The sequence below is a fragment of the Geotrypetes seraphini genome, chromosome 8 (genome assembly GCF_902459505.1).
Source record: "Geotrypetes seraphini chromosome 8, aGeoSer1.1, whole genome shotgun sequence".
NCBI lineage: Eukaryota > Metazoa > Chordata > Amphibia > Gymnophiona > Dermophiidae > Geotrypetes > Geotrypetes seraphini.
This window is the reverse complement of record NC_047091.1, coordinates 45,185,157-45,207,963: the sequence shown is the minus strand read 5'-3', so window position 1 is coordinate 45,207,963 and position 22,807 is coordinate 45,185,157. Positions and strand designations below refer to the sequence as shown.

General features: G+C 44.9%; 1 protein-coding gene across 7 annotated transcripts in view; it reads right to left on the bottom strand.

The window, feature by feature from the left end:
- Positions 1-22,807, bottom strand: part of LOC117365282 (WD repeat-containing protein 62-like) — a 442,332-nt gene that overhangs the window by 249,310 nt on the left and 170,215 nt on the right. For all 7 annotated transcript variants that reach the window (XM_033955506.1, XM_033955511.1, XM_033955512.1 and 4 more), the window contains one exon: positions 4,520-4,645. In XM_033955506.1, coding sequence (XP_033811397.1) covers positions 4,520-4,645 — 126 coding nt within the window. The remainder of the gene's footprint in view (positions 1-4,519; positions 4,646-22,807) is intronic.

Sequence of the window (22,807 nt, the reverse complement as noted above, 5' to 3'; positions counted from 1 at the left end):
TTATTCAGAGCTCTGATCAGCCAGACGTCCAAGTACGTGTGCACCTGGATCCCTGCCTTGCGGAGATGTGCTGCAACCAGCACCATCACCTTGATGAAGGTGTGTGGTGCTATGGCAGTCCAAAGGGCAGTGCGGCAAACTGGAAATGTTTTAGGACACGGAATCTTAAATATTTCCTGTGGTCCGGGAATATGAGGACGTAAAAAGAAGGCCTTTGCCAAGTTCTGGGTGGCTAAAAATTCCCCCAGAGCCACTACCATAATGACTGACTGAACGGTCTCCATTTTGAAACAAGACACCTGCAGTGTGGCATTTATGGACTTCAGGTCTCGTATTGTTCTCCAGTCATCTTGGGCACTATAAAGTATATGGAGTATCTAACCGAGCATGATTCTTCTTCAGGAATGGGCTCTATGGCTCAAATATCCAAAAGTCTGAACCGGTGCTTTTTCCAGTCTCCCAGCCAGAGAATCTACAAAGAGATCCATAAGATGGTGAGAGAACTCTATCTTGTGTCATTTCTGAATATCTAGTACCCAGTGGTCTGATGAAATCTGTACGTAAGTTTCCCAAGTAAACAGACAACCTCTCTCCTATCTGCAGGTGCACGGCTACTAACTTGTTGTCAGTGGTTTTTTTTTTTTTTGGGGGGGGCACACTGGCTCAAGAACCAGAGGTTTGAGGTCATCTGGTACTGCCAAACCTCTGCCTGGATCCCTGAAAGGATCTCTGTGCAGAGCAGCCTCCGTAGCCTCAAAAATTACCCCAACTGGCCCCTCTGCTGTCTGGCAAAGTCTTAGGGAAGCAATCTGCCATACTGGCCATAAGGTCTGTCTTTTGCCAAAAAGCATATGCCCATTAAAGGAAAGCCTAATCAAAGTAGCTTTGGAGGCTGAATCTCCTGCCCATCGCTTGATCCAGAGAATTCTGTAGGTAGAAACAGCATAAGTTGAAACTTTGTCCATAACTGATGATATCATACAGGGTCAACAGCCACATACGACAACACCTGGCACTGAAGTCTGATATAATCTAGTGTGGCATGCCTGTGCCAAAAATGAGGCTGCCACTGCAGCTTTGATCTCCAAAGCCAGGGCCTCAAATTGCCTCTTTAGGACCATGTCCACTTTTTGATACGGCACATCCTTTAGCATCATACCTCCTTCACTAGGTAAAGAGGTACGTTTGGTAACCTAAGCCACTGTGGAATCCACTTTTGGCTGAACAAAAAGTTGTTAAAATTCAGGAGCCATAGGGTAAAGCCTAGACATAGTCTTGGCTCCTAACCTTAGCGCACCTTTGTAAAAGAGGGCCATAGTGGTGCTAGAAAAGATTCAAAGAGCGACCAAGATGATAAAGAGGATGAAACGCCTTTCGTATGAGAAAAGACTAAAAAGGCTAGGGTTCTTCAGCTTGGAAAAGAGACAGCTGAGGGGAGATATGATTGAAGTCTACAAAATCCTAGGTGGAGTAGAATGGGTACAGGTGAATAGATTTTTCACTCCGTGAAAAATTACAAAGACTAGGGGACACTGGATGAAGTTATAGGGAAATACTTTTAAAACTAATAGGAGGAAATTTTATTTTACTCAGAGAATAGTCTGTTATTGAGAAAGACATGGGGAAGTTACTGCTTGCCCTGGATCGGTAGTATGGAATATTGCTATTCCTTGGGTTTTGGCCAGGTACTAGTGACCCGGATTGGCTACCATGAGAATGGGCTACTGAGATTGATGGACCATTGGTCTGACCCAGTAAGGCTATTCTTATACATAGTAACATAGTAGATGATGGCAGATAAAGACCCGAATGGTCCATCCAGTCTGCCCAACCTGATTCAATTTAAACTTTTTAATCTTAGCTATTTCTGGGCAAGAATCCAAAGCTTTACCCGGTACTGTGCATGGGTTCCAGCTGCCGAAATCTCTGTTAAGACTTACGCCAGCCCATCTACACCCTCCCAGCCATTGAAGCCCTCCCCAGCCCATCCTCCACCAAACGGCCATATACAGACACAGACCGTGCAAGTCTGCCCAGTACTGGCCTTAGTTCAATTTTTAATATTATTTTCTGATTCTAGATCCTCTGTGTTCATCCCACGCTTCTGTGAACTCAGTCATAGTTTTACTCTCCACCACCTCTCTCGGGAGCGCATTCCAGGCATCCACCACCCTCTCCGTAAAGTAGAATTTCCTAACATTGCCTTTGAATCTACCACCCCTCAACCTCAAATTATGTCCTCTGGTTTTACCATTTTCCTTTCTCTGGAAAAGATTTTGTTCTACGTTAATACCCTTTAAGTATTTGAACCTCTGAATCATATCTTCCCTGTCCCTCCTTTCCTCTAGGGTATACATATTAAGGACTTCAAGTCTCTCCTTATACGTCTTCTGGCGCAAACCTCCTATCATTTTCATCGCCCTCCTCTGGACTGCTTCAAGTCTTCTTACGTCTTTCGCCAGATACTGTCTCCAAAACTGAACACAAAACTCCAAGTGGGGCCTTACCAATGACCTGTACAGGGGCATCAACACCTTCTTTCTTAAATTTATGTACCGTATTTGCCGGCGTATAAGACGACTGGGCGTATAAGACGACCCCCCAACTTTTACAGTTAAAATATAGAGTTTGTTATATACTCGCCGTATAAGACTACCCCTTCTTCCGCACACCTTCTGCACAACAAATAAAACTTAAAAGAACATCAGAATTTATTTCAACAATTTTAATTCAAATGTTTACTTACCCCCTCCCCCCAGAGCTGCACAGACCCGACATGTGCACGCATTCCTATAGCAAAACCTGGTTTATTTATCTTTTTAAATAAACTGGCTAAGAAAAGACCTTATTATCACCAGACCCCCCACAGTTAGGAAGCGGAGCAGAAAGGATAAAGCCCGCCGGCGGACCCACTACTCACCGGACGAGCCGGAACAGCGCTCCGTCTAACCACCACATCCCGGCACCGGCTCACCTCCCCCGTAGCACGCCTCGCTCTCCGAACCCCAGGGCGAGCTTAACCCGGCCGGCAACACGACTTCAATCCATCGCGCGGGCTCACTGGTGGGCGAGCGAGCTAAGTCTCCTCTCATTGGTTGCGCTTTGACGGCCCGCTGCGTGGTAGGCGGAGGTAAAAGGTGAGGCGGGCTGGTGGGCGGGGGAAAAGTGCAGAAGGCGGGGCCCCCGGGCTCTGGTCTGAAGAAGCAGCAAATTGTACCCCTCCCACACCAGTTGGGTTTTGTAAGCAGAGCCGACCCAGGGGCGTATCGTATAGAACGTGATTCTGGCTCCAGATCCTCCTGTTTGCTAATATTTATAGGTGAATAATGATTTCCATTATTTGGGGAATTAGCATCGTTTATGTCAGACCAGCTTGGATCGCTAGTAACAGTGCTTAAACCTTTAGTTATTAAGGTTTCCTTTAACAGTATTAGAAGTCAGAGAAGTCAGACAGGAGGTAAGGAAGGAGATGTTAGGGCATGTAAAGTAAGGGAATGTAAACAGTACCCGGCGTATAAGACGACCCCCGACTTTGGGGAGGATTTTAAGGTACTGAAAAGTCGTCTTATACGCCGGCAAATACGGTAGTTAAGTTCCTAAAATGTGGTTAAGTTCCTAAAATGACCTCTCTGAAAATTTACTAAGACTGAGTGCATAAATTTTATATTCAAAATTTCTTTAAACTTTCTAAATTTTGGAGCATAAAAAATGAGTGTCTACAGGAGAAGATTTATACTGAGGAGAAAAGTTAGCAGATTAGCATTGATTTTCGGTAAGAGGTTCAAAAATCTAAGCAAATGAATAGCAAGCCTAAGTTTATAAACAAAGATTTTAAGCTCCTAAATTAAGATGAATTTATAACTGAAAACGTAGGTTCCTAAGTTTGGCTGAAATAGAGCACAAAGGGTTTGATTCTATAAATGGCACCTAACTGCGCCTAACCTATAGGCACTGGTCTGTGTGGTTGTCATTCAACTGCTGGTGTTCTTTATAGAATCATGCCTGGTGTTGCTTAAGTGGACTTAGGCGTTGCTAGAAGTAGTAGAGGTAGGCGCCAGTATATTAGGCCAGGTTTTACCTGACCTAATTAACCAGTACCTAACTCATACACCTTGCAACACCTAAGTTTAGCATGCTTATTATCTGCCCCTAACCACAGGCTGCTTTTCAGGTAGGTGTCGTTAGGTGCTAGAGAGCACCTCAACTTAGGTGTCTCTAGGTGTCATGCTGATATCTGATTGAAAAGATTTGGTAATATAAAAAATTGTTTTTTAATGGATTTTTAATGGCATGGTCAATTACCACACCATTTAACCAATTAAAAATAATATAGTTATGTGCAAATTTTAATTAAGCGTCGCTAGGAAATCATGATTAGGTCCAATTCAGGTCCAAACAGCTTAAGAGCATAAAATAAGAAGTTCTGTTTCTTCAAATATCTGTCCCTAAATAAACAAAATTGCACATTCCCTCCAACTAAATGAGAGAAACTTGTCATGTAAGCAATTCAACTACTTACCTGCAAATTTTACAGCTGTTATAGATGATGAGTGATCATCAAAAGTCTGCTCTAAGGTATAGTCTTTATCTGCATTTAGAATGTGGATCAGGCGATCCCGGCCAGCAGAAGCCAACAGTGTCAGGCCTAGAGAACATGATTAGGGATAAAGTGTGCAGAGAAACAGCATTTTACAGTTTTAGAACTCAGCCTACAAATTACTACTAATGTTATATTTAACTTTTTAAAAACAATTTCAGTTTCTAAAGAATGTACTTTCAGTGGCATAGTAAGAGTGCCAGGGGCAGTGGCAACCATCTCCTTGCCGCACGCGCGCCCCCTTCTCTTTCCCTGTACCTTTTTAAACTTCTCCAGCACGAGCAGCATGCCTACATCATTATCAGCTCATCCTTTGACATCACTTCCTAGGCGCGGGTCCTGGAAGTGACGTCAGAAAGAGCATCGATGCCAACGCGGACAGCAACCTCGCCCCAGGGAAATAAAAAAAAGTAAAGGGGAAGGCAAGGGGCACGTGGCAAGGAAAGGAGCGGGGATGGGTACTGCACCCTCAGCAAAATGGTACCCGGGGTGAACCGCACCCCCTTTACTACGGCACTGTGTACTTTTCTCATACTGTTCAGTCAACTGTAATATAACTGAGTTAAACCAGTGGATCATCCAAGCAGAAGGCTTAATTTCCAACCATTTATTACAACAAAGTAAACAAGGAATTTACAGTAGGTAATTGTAACCAAGAATGAAGTACTGATTAGGGAATGACATGGTGACTGTTTCCCGCGGCTAGCTGCAGGTAACCTGCAGGAATGGGGGGAAATAATTGACTGGTTGATGCGGGTACAGGGGCAAGGCTTTTCACCGCCCCGTGGAGCAGTTAATGGTCTTGTCCCCGCAGTTGCGAGTCGCCTCCCTTCATACCCCTCCCGGTCAGCAGCCCCCTCCCTATCACAGGTCCAACAGCTCCCCTCACAATCATAGCTACCGGCAAAAAAAAAAACCCAAACAAAACTGACACTCACCCATCAGCCTCTTTGCGCCTCCTGGAGTGGGCCTACCAGCTTCTTAGAAGCATTCAGACGAAGAGGCTACATCGTTATATGCAGTACTAAAGTTCACTGAACCTTCTTCCTGCCAAGTCCCTCGTTCCAAGGCATCTGCTTCAAGATAATGAGGAGAGTACTGTCTGGAGCAGAATTGAGGCAATTTGTGATTGTGGGGAGACGCAAACAGGTCTATCAGTAGTAACCTCTTTAAATTAGTCAACGACCTTTACAACCTCAAGACGCTCACTGATAATCATGAAGAATCCACATTAACCGCTAACACCCTAGCAGACTTCTTTAACTCCAAGATACAGAAACTAAGGTCATCTATAACTGCCCCAGCCAATTCCCACGAAGACTTTCCAATCCTCCCAGACACCGACATGTCTAAACCAGACCTTGGATCCAGAACAAACCTAAGTAGGAACCAATTCACAACCATAAACTGGCAAACCTTCAACATATACTACAACAAATATACCAACTCCTTCTGCAGACTTGTCACCTGCCCCCCAAACATTATGAAAACTGCACCAATCCACTTCAAAGCCAATATGCTGGCATGGGTAAACCTCCTACTATCTACAGGTAGTTTCCCAGCAGAACAGGGCCACATCTCGATAACCTCATTAATAAAAAACACAAAAGAACCACCCAATGACCCGTCTAATTACAGACCGATCGCAAGTATCCCACTATTCACCAAAATAGCAGAAGGGGTGGTAAATGCCGAACTTACCACACATCTGGAAAAATTCAATATCTTAAATGACAATCAATCAGGCTTTCGCTCTGATCACAGCACCGAAACCATTATAGCCTCTCTACTGGACCACCTTCACACACTCTTCAGCCAGGGCTCTAGCGCCCTGATTGTCCAACTCGACCTGAGCAGTGCTTTCGACCTAGTCGACCACACCATTCTCCTAGACTGCCTTGCATACATCGGCATCTACGGCCAAGTCCTTAACTGGTTCCATGGGTTCCTACGAAACAGATCATACAGGGTTTTCAAGAACGACTCTCTCTCATACAGCTGGGTCAATTCCTGCGGAGTTCCAAAGGGCTCCTCCCTGTCCCCCACCCTATTTAATGTTTACCTTATCTCCCTAGGAAACCTCCTGCAAAGCCTCAAACTCAAATTCTTCATCTACGCGGATGACATCACAATAGTCATCCCGCTAACCAGCTTCACACAAGAGTTCCTCACCTCACTTTCAAGTATACTCACGAACGCTGGATGTCATCCTACAGACTAAAACTAAATCCTGACAAAACAAAATTTTTACTAGCTACCCCCAAAGACAAAATCAAAGACACCACAATTCAAGTGAAAGGATCTACTTTTCCCCCTCAAACAAACCTTAAAAATACTGGGAGTCACACTAGATAAACATCTATCCCTGGAGAAACACACAGATATCACAGTCAGGAAAAGCATCTTGGTGCTCTGGAAACTCCGCACCATTAAAAAATACTTTGACGAGGCCTCATTCCGCCTGCTAGTACAATCCTCCATCCTTAGCATACTGGACTACTGCAATATCATTTACTTGAGCTCCACGAAGAAAACCATTAGGAGACTTAAAATGATCCAGAACACCGCGGTCCGCCTGAAAAATGGGAACACGTCACCCCTTTTTACCACAAACTTCATTGGCTACCCTTGGAATCCAGAGTCCTATTCAAATTCGCATGCTTTTGTTATAAAACAGTATTTGGCCTATCCCCAAACTACATCAACCCTCACTTCTACCTGAATCGCATAAACAGGCACTCCCGCAGAATTCAGCTGTTCGCCTTCCCCTCCCTAAAACTATGTCACTTCAAAAGATTCCTTGACAAAACCTTCGCCTTCCAAGCTGCCAAACTGAACCCATGGCTAGCCCAAATGGCCCTTGAGGCCCCCACCTACCTCAGGTTTAGAAAATTACTCAAAACTCACCTATTCCATGGACAAGACCCCTAACGCTCCTCTTCAAAGAACCGTAACCTCCTCCTTTCCCCCTCCACTATTCTACCCAGCCTACCCACCCCAACTCTCTCCCCCCTGACCTACTTGTCCCTTCTCTCTCTAACTTCAACTACTTCGTTGCTTCCAACTTTTGTTCAATTGTTGTGAACCACTTGTAATTTTTTGATAAACAAATGTAAACCGCCTAGAACTCCCTGGGTATGGCGGTATACAAAAATAAAGTTATTATTATTATCTGAAGTCCCCCAAAGTAAGAAGATACTCCAATACTTTGGAGTTGAGAGTCCACTCATGTGATCAAAGAAATCTGCTGAGCTTGTCGGATAGAGTATTCTGTTTTCCTTGAACGTATATGGCTTTGAAAAATATGTTTCGAGCAATTGCCCAGTTCCAAATGTGCTCGGCCTCTTGACAGAGGGAGAGCGCCTGTTCCTCCCTGTTTTTTGATGTAGTACATCGCTACCTGATTGTCCATTCGAACAAGGATTTGGTTAGAAAGACTATCTTGAAAGGTTTGTAGAGCATTTCGAATTGCCCACAGCTTTAACAGGTTGATGTGAAATGTCTTTTCTTCAGCAAACCACCAACTTTTTTGTCCCGAGACTATCCAGGTGAGCTCCCCCAAGCATACATGGACACGTCTATGGTAAGCTCTTTCTGATGTGGGGGGAACATGAAACAGCAGATCCCTGGAAAGATTTGATGGATCAATCCACCACTGAAGGGATTGACGAAGAGGTGAGGTGACTGATCCTTCAGGATAAGGGTTCGAGAGCTTGAGACCATTGAGATGCTAGGATCCACTGATCTGATCTGAGATTAATTCTTGCTAAGGGGGTAACATGAACTGTGGATGCCATATGACCTATGAGTCGCATCATCTGTCTTAAGAACATAACATAAGAACATAAGCAGTGCCTCCGCCGGGTCAGACCATAGGTCCATCCTGCCCGGCAGTCCGCTCCCACGGCGGCCCAAACAGGTCACGACCTGTCTGAATCACCAGAAGGGGCTTCCTTGCCACCTTGGTTTCTCATTGAAGTCCTATCTTCCCATCAAAGTCCTAACCCTCCGGTCTTGCACATGCACGACCTGAGATGGTTTGTAGAGTGAAGACCTGAGTGCAAAGATGAAGTAAAATGTCTTGTCTTTGCTGAGGTAGAAATGCCTGTAGACTAATAGTGTTGAGTAGGGCTCCTATGAATTGCAGTAGTTGAAGCTGCGACTTTGGGAAGTTGACTTTGAATCATAGAAGCTGAAGAAAAGTTATCATCAACTGTGTTGCCGAATGCACTGCTTGAGGAGATGTAGCTTTTATCAGCCAATTGTCCAGATATGGAAATACTTGAAACCCGTGAGTACGTAGGGTTGCTGCCACAACCACTAGGCACTTGGGAATACTCTTGGAGAAGAAGCTAGGCCTAATGGCAGAACTTTTTATTGGAGGTGTTTATGAGCTATCCAAAAATACAGAAATTTTCTGTGATTGGGATGTATGGATGTGTGTGTAGGCCTCTGAAGTCTAGAGAGCATAGCCAATCATTTCATTCTAGAAGTGGATAGAGTTTCTAAAGATAATATGCAAAAACTTTTCTTTGACTAGATATTTGTTTAAGGCTCAGAGGTCAAGAATTGGACGAAGACCTCCCATCTTCTTTGGAATAAGGAAAAGTTCCCCTTTCCCCCACAGGGACTTAGCAATCACGGGGTATGGAGGGCTATGTTTGTTAATGCACACAGTTGGGCAATAAGATTCTAGAATTAGAGACCGAAATAATGAATGCCGACCTTGAGGTGGTGGCAATATCCAAAACTTGGTTCACAGACTCTCATGGGTGGGATATGGCTATACCGGGATACAACTTATTTCGTCAGGACAGAGAGGGAAAGTCAGGGGGAGGGGTGGCACTATTCATTAAAGAAGACATCAAAACTACCAGAATCACTGATGTCAAGTACACTGGGAAATCCCTCTGGGTGAACCTGACCAGAGGCACGGAAAAATGCCTGTATCTTGGTGTAGTATATAGACCTCCAAGACAACTGGAAGACAAAGACTCCGAATTAATTGAAGACATAGAGAATATCACTCTACGGGGAGACGCTGTTCTTCTAGGGGACTTCAACATGTCTGACGCAGATTGGAACTCATACTCAGCAACAACCAGCGGCAGCAGGAGACTGTTAACATCCATAAAGGGAGCACGACTCAAACAAATGGTATTGGAACCCACTAGGGCCCAGGCGATCCTGGACCTGGTACTCACCAACGGGGATAGCGTCTCGAAGGTCTCGGTAGGAGATACGCTAGCCTCCAGCGACCACAACATGGTGTGGTTCTACCTCAGGAAAGGTTTCCCTAGATCAAACACGAAAACAAAAGTACTCAACTTCCGAGGCACTAACTTCGAATGCATGGGAGATTTCGTCCACCGGACACTGCAGAACCAAGCTACGACCGATGATGTGGAAGCTATGTGGTCATCCCTGAAATCTACCATACGTGAAGCAACAAGCCTCTACATTAAATCAGTACACAAACGGCGGAGAAACAAACTCCAATGGTATTCCACAGAAATCTCGCACCTCGTCAAGGAGAAGAAAAAAGCATTTATTTCCTACAAACGAACGGAGACTAGGGAAGCTAAACTAGAACATAGGGCGAGGTCTGCAGCGGTCAAAATGGCAGTCAGGGAGACCAAACTTCGAGTGGAAGAGACTCTGGCAACGAACATGAAGAAAGGGGACAAATCCTTCTTCAGGTATATTAGTGATAGGAAAAAGAACACAGACGGGATAGTACGCCTTAGAAAACCAGATGGGAACTGCGCAGAATCAGATTCCGATAAAGCAGTGAATGAATACTTCTGCTCGGTCTTCACCTGCGAGGCACCAGGGCACGGTCCGCAGTTGCAGGCAAGGCCCAGCATGGAAGACCCGTTTCAGAATTTTGAGTTCACACCTGGCAAGACTCAAGGTGAACAAAGCCATGGAACCGAACAATCTACACCCCAGGGTGCTCAGTGAGCTGCGTGATGTCCTGGCAGAACCACTATCAGGACTCTTCAATCTCTCCCTAAGTTCGGGGAGAGTCCCCATAGACTGGAAAACAGCTAACGTCGTTCCACTGCACAAAAAGGGCTGCAGGGCAGAGGCTGCAAACTACAGACCGGTGAGTCTCACATCAATAGTATGCAAACTCATGGAAACACTAATCAAACGTAAATTAGACGCAATCTTGGATGAGGAGAATCTACGGGATCCCAATCAACACGGATTCACCAAGGGTAGGCCCTGCCAATCCAATCTCATCAGCTTGTTTGACTGGGTAACAAAACAGTTAGACTTGGGAGAATCCGTGGACGTCGTATACCTAGACTTCAGCAAAGCTTTCAATAGGGCTTCAAGGTAAGATAACATTATTCGCTGACGACACCAAACTATGCAATATAGTGAGAGACGGCAATTCACCCGATAGTATGACACAGGACCTACATTTGTTGGAGCTTTGGTCCTCAACCTCAACCTGGCAGCTGGACTTCAACGCTAAGAAATGCAAGATCATGCACCTCGGCAGCAGAAATCCGTGCAGAACTTACACCTTGAATGGTGAGGCCTTAGCTAGAACTTCAACAGAACGAGACTTGGGAGTGATCATCAGCGCAGAAACTGCTGATCATGTGGAGAAGGCTTCATCTAAGGCAAGACAGTTGTTAGGTTGCATCCGCAGGAGTTTCGTCAGCTGGAAGCCTGAAGTCATAATACCATTATACAGAACCATGGTGAGGCCTCATTTGGAATACTGTGTGCAATTCTGGAGGCCACACTACCGAAAAGATGTGCTGAGAGTAGAGTCGGTGCAACGGATGGCCACCAGGATGGTCTCGGGGCTCAAGGATCTATCGTACGAGGAAAGGCTGAAAAATTTGTGGCTGTACTCACTCGAGGAACGTAGGGAGAGAGGAGACATGATCGAGACGTTTAAGTATATTACCGGCCTTATCGAGATGGAAGAAGAGATTCTCTTTCTCAAAGGACCCTCAGCCACAAGAGGGCATCCGCTCAAACTCAGGGGCGGGAAATTTCATGGCGACACCAGGAAATATTTCTTCACCAAGAGAGTGGTGATCCTTGGAACGAGCTCCCGGTGCAGGTGATCGAGGCAAACAGCGTGCAAGAATTTAAGAGCAAATGGGTTGCCCATGTGGGATCCCTTAGAGGGTTAAGCCAAGGGAACCTGTCACCAGGAGTGGGATCCCTAGGATAGTAGACTTGGGGGTGGGTCAGTAGAGTGGGCAGACCTGATGGGTTATGTCCCTTATCTGCCGTCATCTTCTATGTTTATATGTTTCTACTTCTATGGCATTTAGCTGAAGCAGAGCTTCAATTTCCTAAAGAAGGGACATCTAACAAAATGTGAAAAAGGATTCTCTTGGAGGGTGGTTTGGGGGAATGATTACAAAATGGAAAGAGTAACCCTCCTTGATGACTTTGAGAACCCAGGAGTCCATAGTGGTGAGAGAACAGTGTCCTTGATACAATTGAAATTGACTTCCGATGGGTTGGGGAAGAGGCTGAGGAGGAATTTTGGCCATGCTCTGTAGAAGCATATCAAAAAGACTAAACTGTCTTTTCAGGAGCCAAAGACTGGGACTTCTGAGGTCTCTGTTGTTTCTGTCTCTTCTGTGGTAAAGGCTTCAAAGAAGAGGATGTTGCAGGATATCATCTCTTATAAGAATAAGTAGTTGTTTTTGGAGCAGGTTTAGATGGTTGAGTCTTAGATCTGTTTAAAGAGTTCCAATTCTGCTCATGCTGAGTAACTTTTTGAGTAGCAGCCTCTATTCTGTCACTGAAGAGTTCTTCGCCAAAACAAGGAATGTTGGCTAACCAATCTTGAAAATTAATATGCATGTCAGAGATACGCAGCCACACAAGACACCTCATAGCAACAGACATGGCAGATGCTCTGGATGGCATTTCAAATCTGGATGACATTTCAAATCCATCAAATGTCATTCTTGCCATATATTTTCATGTTTGAAGTAGGCTGTATGCATTCTGTTGAAAATCTGCAAGGTAGTCAGAAGGAATATGCTGCTCAAAATCAGCCAACTTCTTTACAAGATATTTAAGGTAAAAAGACATATAGAAGTTGTAATTAAGAACTCTGTTGGCCAACAGAGTTCTGATAAAGGCGGTGACCAAATTTATCCATAGTATGACCCTCACACCCTGGTGATACAGTAGCATAAACCCTGGAGCTGGAGGATTTTTTAAAGTGTCAATTCCACAAGCAACGATTAATGTGGTAGCTGTGGTCTGTCAAAGCCAGGACATTCTGTAGAGTGAGTCAATCTTTCTTGGAGCTACAGTGACAGAAAGAGGAGTCTCCCAATTTCTAAAGAGTGCTTCTTTGAGGAGATTATGCAAAGGCAACTTAAGAAGCTCTTTAGAAGGCTCATCATAATCCAAGGCATCAAGGAGCTCTGCTTTGGGTTCAATGTCAGCCTCCAGTTTGACAGGGAGAGCTTTCCCCAACTGTCTAATATACTTAATAAATGAAAGTCCTTCAGGAGGAGACCTTCTTCTAGGAGGAGGAGGAGACGGATCTGAAGGAATACCATATGATTCAGGAGCAGATGATGTAGGCTCACACTCAGTATCGGAATGGTGACGAGAATCAACATCATGAACCCCAGCTGACTCTCTCTAAGACGATGATTTTAGAGGAGACCGGTGAGAGCCTCGAGAAGAGTTTCCTTGATGTTGTTGGTACCGATCCGATGCAGATAAGGACAAATGACGTGAAGATCAATTGGATCTGGAAGCACGTGATGCATGTCAGTGCTTTGATGGAGGAGCGTTGATGTCTACATGAAGAGCACTGATAGGAAGCAGACCAGTGTCTCTATGTAGACCTGGAATCGGTACTATGTGGCCTCGGAGTGCTATGCTTAGGATGGGCTGATACCAAGGGAGTCAATGTAAGCACTGGTGTCAAGTGCAACTTCAACATGTCACAGAGCTCCCTTTGGAAAAATTCATTGAATTATTCCCTTACGATTTGCACAGGTACCCTTGGCTCAACAGCCGGTACCATTGCTGCAGCAGGGTGTTGAGGGATGGGAGAACTTGATGAGGATCCATGCCCTGAAGAAGACAACCTGCACTGAAGGAGAGCGATGCCGTCAACGTTTGGCCTGCATCGAGGAACACAGTGCCATAAAGGCCTGCGATGCTTGCTGGGAAGTGGATCGCTTCTTAGCAGGCTTTCTTGATGCAGGAAACATGTCAAATTCTAAGGTTGGTACCACCAGTACAGAGGACTCTGATTTATCACCCGAGTCCATGGTTGAGTTGAACAGCTTCTCCTGCTAGATGCGATGAAACTTTAACGAGCATGCTTAGGGAACAAACACTGCAAACACCAACTGTGCGAGTCAGTGATTGAAATAGGGTGCTGGCACTGACAGCACTTCTTAAAACTGCTTGATAGTTTTGACATGGACGGAAAAATCTTGACGGCGAGGTCAAACTCAATGATGACAAAAGAGAAGGAAAAAAAACACCGAGGCAGGAAAAAAGAGGGCCAAACGGCCCTACTGAAGTACAAAGAAAAAAAAAGGGAGGATTTTGTTGTTTTTTTTTTTTACACAGACCGAAGAACCAAGAAAGCAAAAAAGATGGCCAAAGGGCCAAAAATAGAAGAAAATTGATGGGAAGGCAACGCACATTACATTACATTACAGATTTCTATTCCGCCTTTACCTTTCGGTTCAAAGCGGATTACAATAAGAGTTGTGGAGGGAAGGGTTACAAAGTTAGATCAGAGGTAGTTTCTGAGAGAGGGAAAGGTAGGATCAGGGTTAGGGGAGGTGTTCATGGTATTAGGCTTTACTCAGGAATTTCTTGAAGAGTATAGTTTTTATATCCTTTCTGAACCTCTTGTAGTCAGGAGTTGATGTCAGTAGGATGAAGACTTGGTTATCTAGTCTTGCTGCTTGAGTGGCTAGTAGGCTATCGTAAAGTTTTTTCTGTTTTACTTCCTTGATTGTGGGGTGAGTGAAAGGGGTGTGTGTTTTTCTATGCCTGGTAGAGGTAGTTTGGATAAAGCGGTTGTTTAGGTAGGTTGGGCTTTTCCGGTTAATAGTTTTAAATAGTATACAGTAAAATTTGAATTGTATTCTTTCTTGGATTGGAAGCCAGTGTGAGTCGATGTATGCCTCCGTGATGCGATCATATTTCTTCAAAGAGTAGACGAGTCTCAAAGCTGTATTTTGAATTGTTTGTAGTTGTTTAATCATTATTGCTGGGCAGGGGAGGTAGAGGATGTTGCAGTAGTCGAGTACACTGAGGATTAGTGATTGTACTAGAAGCAAAAATTGTGGTCTTTCGAAGAATTTTCGGACCTGTCTAAGGTTCCTCATAACTGCGAACGATTTCTGTATCGTTTTGTTTATTTGTGTTTGCATGGTGCATCCCCTGTCAATAGTCATTCCAAGTAGTTTTAGGGAGGTTTGTAGAGGGTAATTGACAGAGTTGATTACTATGTTGGTAGTGGTAGGGACTTTGTTATTTTCTAGGAGGATGAATTTAGTTTTGTCTGGGTTGAGTTTCAGTTTGTGATTTTCCATCCACGTCGCAACTGTAGCTAGTGTTCGGTGTAGTGTGTCTGTCATTGCTAGCTTTGGTTGGTCAAAGGGTATGAGGATGGTGATGTCATCAGCGTAGCTTGTTTGTTCAGGTACACGCCGAGAGAGGCTGTATAAAGGTTGAAGAGTGTAGGGGAAAGAAGAGATCCTTGTGGGACTCCACAGGGGTTGGACCACAGGTTGGATTTTTCTTTGTCTGATTTTACTTTGTATGATCTGGATTTTAAGAAGCAATCAAACCATGAGTATACTTTGTCTGAGATGCCTATAGTGTCCAAAATTTGGAGAAGTATGTTATGGTCAACTAGGTCGAAAGCCGCCGTCAGGTCCAGCTGTATTAGCAGCATTTTTTTTTTCCAGTGCTGAGGTGTTGTCTTACTGTGTCGATAAGGGAGCCTAATAGTGATTCAGTACTGAAGTTAGTTCTGAAGCCAGATTGCGTGGGGTGGAGGAGGTCATGGTCTTCGAGATAGTTGTTGAGGAATTTGGCTACTAGTCCTTCTGTTAGTTTGATATATAGAGGTATTGAGGCGATTGGTCTGTAATTGGATGGGTTATCTGTTGGACCTTTAGGGTCTTTTAGGATTGGGGTGATGATGATTTCGCTGAGATTAGTTGGGAAGGTGCCGTCTGTGAGCATGGTTTGTATCCAATGTAGGAGTAGGGTACGGAACTTAGTGCTTGCTGATGATAGGAGATAAGGTGGGCAGTGGTTGAGTTCACAGAATGCATGGCTGTATTTCTTGTAGAGTTTGTTGAATTTGGTTCAGTGTATCTTAGAGAATTGGGACCAAGTTCTGTCTGCAGCGCATGATTCTTTTTCTGTGGGAGGTGTTATGATGTCAATTAGGTGGGCTGGGTTATTTTTGAGGGAAGCTCTGGTGTTTGTGATTTTATTCTTGAAGTGTTCTGCAAGGAGAGAGGCTGAAGGGGGGGGGGGGGTTGTTGTTTGTAGTCATATAGAGTTTGGTGTTCGTTAGATCCTTTAATATTTGGAATAGTTTTTTGGTGTCTTGGGTTTCCGTGCCTATTAGGTTAGTATAGTGGTTTTTTCTCTTTTCTTTTAATAGAAGTTTGTATTGCTTGTTCGCTTTTTTCCAGGAGGTTTTTGTGTGGTCTAGATTGATTTTTATCCATTTTCTTTCCAGACGTCTACATTGTCTCTTGAGTGTGAGTAATTAGTCATCGAACCATTGGTCTGAACTTCTGCAGGTTCTGGTTTTGGTTCGTAGTGGGGCTAGTTCGTCGAGGATGTTATTGCTCAGTTTGCTCCAGTGTGTTATGAAGTCTATGGGGTTGTCTTCTTGGATTATTTCATCTACTTTTGACCAGAATATGGTAGGCTCGATGTGTTTGCGTGCTGTGTAGGTTGTTGTTTTGGATGTAGGTTTGGTTTTGTTTTTGGTCCAGTTAATTTCGAAGGTGTATGCGTAGTGATCTGACCAGAGGGATGGGGACCAGGTTCCAGTAGGTGTTTGAATTTCTGGATTGGATGTTTGGTGGGACATGAAGGCTGCAATATCAAGTTGGTGCCCTTTCTCATGAGTTGTTTGAGGGTTTAAAATTTGGAAGGATAAGGCTTTGAGGAAGGACAGGAGGTCCTGTGCGGGTTTGGATGAATGGTCTTCAAGATGAAGGTTTAGGTCTCCTAGGATAAGGTTGTGTGTAGATGTAAGTGAGTATTGGTATATGAAGTTTTCAAAGTCAGGCCTAACCATGGCCCAGTCTCCCGGTGTTATATAGCAGAGCATGCAGTTTAGTGAGTTTTTTAGTGTGGTGGCTGATATTTGACATGCTAGAAGGTCCATGTGTGGGGTGGATGTCTTTTCCAGTATGTTTAGGGTTACAGAATCTTTAATTATGATTGCTAAACCTCCTCCTCTTTTTTTCTCTCTGCAAGTCACTGTAATTTTGTATCCTTGAGGGCAGACTTCCGTGATTCTAGGGTCTGTGTCTGATGTGAGCCAGGTCTCTGTGAGGAAGAGGCAGTCTAGGTTTTCGTTTTTTAACCAGTTTTTTATGAGGTCTGTTTTTGGGCCTAGGGCTCTGATGTTTAGGTAGGCACATTTAAGAGTTGTGGTTTCAGTATGGTGATTCTGATTTGTTTTAGGGTAGGTGAGAGATTTTGTATTCTGGTGAGATTGGATTTTAGATTGTGTTGCTCTTCTTCCCCATGTAGTTGTTATGGGGTGTTGAATGCTTGTTTGGTGGTTAGGGTTTCTGTCTGATGGAGCTCTCCTGTTAGGGTGATGTGTTTTGTTTGTAATTGAGTTGGTGGGAATATTGGGTAGATTGTTTGCTTCTACCTTACAGCTGGAGATAAGAAGGATTATCAATAGGAGGATCTGGGTGACAGTCCAGAAAAATAGCACTTCTTCACCCCATGGAAAATGAAGAACTGAGGTACCACGAGCCAGCATCATAGTAACATAGTAGATGACGGCAGATAAAGACCCGAATGGTCCATCCAGTCTGCCCAACCTGATTCAATTTAAATTTTTTTTTTTTTTTTTCTTCTTAGCTATTTCTGGGCGAGAATCCAAAGCTTTACCCGGTACTGTGCTTGGGTTCCAACTGCCAAAATCTCTGTTAAGACTTACTCCAGCCCATCTACACCCTCCCAGCCATTGAAGCCCTCCCCTGCCCATCCTCCTCCAAACAGCCATACACAGACGCAGACCGTACAAGTCTGCCCAGTAACTGGCCTAGTTCAATCTTTAATATTATTTTCTGATTCTAAATCTTCTGTGTTCATCCCACGCTTCTTTGAACTCAGGCGCGAAGGCACTTGCATGGTGTTGGCAGTCGCAAAGTTTCTGAAAACTTGAAGTGTAAAGAGAAATTAGTTTCTTACCTGCTAATTTTCTTTCTTTTAGTCCCTATAGACCGGCACAATAACAGATGGGTTTATGCTCCTCTGCCAGCAGCTGAAAACTGAGACATTGACTTTTAGCCATAGTACAACTGGGCATTGCAGTCCTATCTACAATCAGTCTGACAAATAGCCAAGCAGGAACTAACTAAGAACTATAAAACACTAATTTCATTCCCAAAAGGAGATTACACATACTAACATAGTAGATGACGGCAGATAAAGACCCAAATGACCCATTCAGTCTGCCCAACCTGATTCAATTAAAAAAAAAAAAAATGTTTTTCTTCTTAGCTATTTCTGGGCAAGAATCTAAAACTCTACCTGGTACTGTGCTTAGGTTCCAACTACTGAAGCCTCCGTCTAAAAAGCTCATTCTAGTCCATCTATACCCTCCCAGCTATTGAAGCCCTCCCCAGCCCATCTTCAACCAAAAGACCATATACAGACACAGACTGTGCAAGTCTGTCCAGTACTGGCCTTAGTTCTTCAATATTTATTATTATTTTCTATTTCTAGATCCTCTGTGTTCACCCCACGCTTTTTGAACTCTGTCACCATTTTCCTCTCCACCACCTCTCTCGGGAGCGCGTTACAGGCATCCACCACCTTCTCCGTAAAGTAGAATTTCTTTACATTGCTCTTAAATCTATCACCCCTCAACCTCAAATTATGTCCTCTGGTTTTACCATTTTCCTTTCTCTGGAAAAGATTTTGTTCTACGTTAATACCTTTCAAGTATTTGAACGTCTGAATCATATCTCCACTGTCCCTCCTTTCTTCTAGGGCAGTGGTCTCAAACTTGCGGCCCGCCAAGTACTATTTTGAGGCCCTCAGTATGTTTATCATAATCACAAAAGTAAAATAAAACAGTTTCTTGATCATATGTATCTTCAGCTATAAATTACAATATTATTATTGAGATTTAGCCAAAAGGAAAGATTTATAAACTATAAAGAGTTTTACCTCAAGCAAAATTTTCATTTCTTTAATAAGACATTAACTATTTTTTCTGAGGTCCTCCAAGTACCTACAAATCCAAAATGTGGCCCTGCCTAGGGTTTGAGTTTGAGACCACTGTTCTAGGGTATACATATTCAGGGCTTCTAGTATCTCCTAATACGTCTTATGGTGCAAACCTCCTATCATTTTCATCGCCCTCCTCTGGACCGCTTCAAGCCTTCTTATGTCCTTCGCCAGATACAGTCTCCAAAACTGAACAATACTCCAAGTGGGGCCTCACCAATGACCTGTACAGGGGCATCAACACCTTCTTTCTTCTACTGGCTATGCCTTTCTCTATACAGCCCAGCATCCTTCTGGCAGCAGCCACCATCTTGTCGAGGAAAAACACTGTTGGATACTGATTAGAATAAGAACCTTCAACAACGTCCCCACAGCTCGCCAGCTAAAACAGACAAACCAAACACTGCTGCTCTTATTAACTCCCCCAACAACGCAGACAGATACCGCAGAAAAAAAACGTACTCTTCGTAAAAAAGACACAGAGTAAAAATGACAGGGCAGGGTCTATGCCAGTCTGGAGGGACAAAAAAAAAGAAAATTAGCAGGTAAGGACCTAATTTCTCCTTCTTTAGCGTTCCGCCAGACTAGCACGGAAACGGATGGCAATTACCAAAGCACTACCCAGCATGGGTGGGACCCTGAAGGGCCACCACAAGAACATGTGAACATCCACACTGTAGTGTCAAACAAAGGAATGGAGAGAAGCCAAACCACAGCTTTACAGATATCCACCGGAGGCACAAGAGAAGACTCATACCAAGAAGCTGCCTGCCCCCGAGAGGAATGAGCATTGAGAAACTCTGAACAGGCTTCTTTTGAAGAAGGTACACCAAAGCGATAGCCTCTTTGACCCTATGCGCAATTGTAGTTTTAGAAGCACCATCCCTCTTACAAGGACCTGCTAAAAAGACAAAAAAACTGACAGAACTCCTGGATCCACTGAACATAAGCATGAAGGACCCTCCAATTTGTGCAACTGCCTCTGCTCCAAAGAGCCCTACCTAAGACCGGAAGGACAGCGGACTGGTTGATATGAAAAGGTGAAACCACCTTCGGCAGAAAGGAGGGAACCGGCCGCAACATAACCTGCTCCCTAGAAAACTCTAGGAAGAGAGGCCTACACGAAAAGGCATGCAGTTCAGAAACATGTCTTGCGGCCAAAATGGCCATCAGGTTCACCAACTTAAGAGTAAGGTCTTTCAACGAACAGGAGCTGAGAGGCTCAAAAGGAGGATGAACAAGCATGGAAAGAACCAGATTAAGATCCCAGGCTGGAACTGAAGGACAAATTGGTGGCCAAATCAATTTCCCCACTCTCATGAAGCAAATCACATTCGGAGAAGAGGTCAAATGCCGGCCATGAAAAGAAGACAAAGCCGCATGCTGCACCCTAAGGGAGGGCCAGGCAAGACCCCGGCCATCCTGCAAGAACTCCAAAATGTGAGGCAAAGACGCGCCAAAGGGAACAGCACTCCTCAAAAAGACGCCAAACTCACACATAAGTCCAAGAGGTAGAAAGTCTCATAGAATCCATGAGGGTGGAGATCACCTTATCCGAATAACCTTTCTTACTTAGGTGTTCTATTCAAGAACCAAGCAGTTGGAGAAAAGGGACCCGGATCGAACATGGGAATGGGACCCTGAGTCAAAAGATCGGGTGAGAGTGGCAGCGGAAGAGGATCTATCATGAGAAGATGAACCAGATCTGCGTACCACGGGCACCTAGGCCTGTGTGCCAAGCAATCCGAAGAAGAACTCTGCCCACCAGTGGCCATGGAGGAAAGATGTACAGCAGGCCGTCCATCAGCCAAGCTTGCACTAGAGCATCCAGCCCCTTGGCCTGGTAATCCCTGTGCCGACTGAAGAACCTCTATACTTTGACGTTGACACTCGTGACCATGAGGTCCATGACTGGCCAGCCCCAGGCCTGGTCAGTCAACTTGAAGGCTTCTAGCTCAAGACACCACTCTCCAGGATCCAGTACATGATGACTAAGGAAGTCCGCCTGAACTTTGTCCACTCCCGCTATGTGGGAAGCTGAGATGTCTAGAAGATGAGTCTCTGCCCATTCCATGAGAAGAGTTGTCTACTGCACTACTAGATGACTATTGGTTCTCCCCCTGATGATTGACATAACTGACTTGCTCTTCAGCAACACCTGAAAAGCTAGCAACGCCAACCGAATGGCTTTGGTCTCCAAAATATTGATCAACTAGGACACTTCCTCCAGTGACCAGCTGCCCTGAACCAAACGACCAAGAAATTGAGCTCCCCAATTGAGGAGACTGGTGTTGATAAGAAGCCTGGGCCAATCAGGCCTTAGGATTAGTGGGGATGGGCCGGGAAGGGGCGGGCCCGTCTCATTTCGACGAGGCGGGCCTGTCGGCTGGACGGCAGCAAGACCCGTCCAGCCGACCAACATTTAAAGGTTAGTTGGGGGGAGGGAGGTTAATTGGGGGGGAAGGTCATTAGCATGGGGGGTCCGGAGGGGGTCCAGCTTTCCGGCAAGAGGAGTTGGGCACCCTCCTGCCGGCGATTACGAGTTGGGGGGGATCCGGCAGGAGGAGTTGGGTACCCTCCTGCCGGCGATCGGACAGGCGGCCGCTATACTTATCCCTTGCCGTGATAAGTGTAGCAGCCGCGTTTACTCATTAACCTGATTCTCTAACAGGCGTCTGTAACATGGACGCCAGTTACAAAATCGGGGTTTAGTGTAGGCCCGATTCTGTATAGGACACCTCTCCTGGGCGTCCTATACAGAATCAGGGCCAAAATGACCATGGGCCACAGAACCTCTTCCCCACCCCCCAAAAAAAATAAAGAACTAAAAAAAAAAAAAAAAACCCCTCAGAAAAGGGACAAGGGAAGGAAAAGGAAAACTAATCCTATAATAGTCCCTTCAGTACGTACAACCATGACAGAAGAGAAAGCAATGTTACTTACCATAACAGTTGTTATCCAGGGACAGCAGGCAGCTATTCTCACTAATGGGTGACATGATCCAACGGAGCCCTGATGTGGACGCTTCTTTGAAGAAAAACTCGAAGTTTTGAGTCGCCCGCACCGCGCATGCGCGAGTGCCTTCCCGCCCAGATCAGGGCACGTCTCCTCAGTTCAGATAGCTAGCAGAGAAGCCAACCCAGGGAAGGTGGGTGGGACATGAGAATAGCTGCCTGCTGTCCCTGGATAACAACTGTTACGGTAAGTAACATTGCTTTATCCCAGGACAAGCAGGCAGGTATTCTCACTAATGGGTGACCTCCAAGCTAACCAGAGTGGGATGGTGGGAGAGTTGGCAACTTAGGAGAATAAATTTTGCAATACAGTTTGACCAAACTGTCCATCCCGTCTGGAGAAGGTATCCAGACAGTAGTGTGAAGTGAAGGTATGAACCGAAGACCAAGTGGCAGCTTTACAAATCTCCTCAATCGGCGTTGATCTGAGGAAGGCTATAGAAGCTGCCATCACTCTGACCTTATGGGCTGTGATTTTTCTGTCAAGGGGCAATCCAGCCTGGGCATAGCAGAATGAGATGCAAGCCGCCATCCAGTTGGAGATGGTGCGCTTGGAAACAGGGCGTCCCAACTTGTTCTAATCAAAGGAGATGAACAGTTGAGGAGCAGTTCTGTGAGGCTTGGTGCGTTCTAGGTAGAAGGCTAAAGCACGCTTACATTCCAAAATATGCAGGGCAAATTTTCCAATGTGAGAATGTGGCTTCGGAAA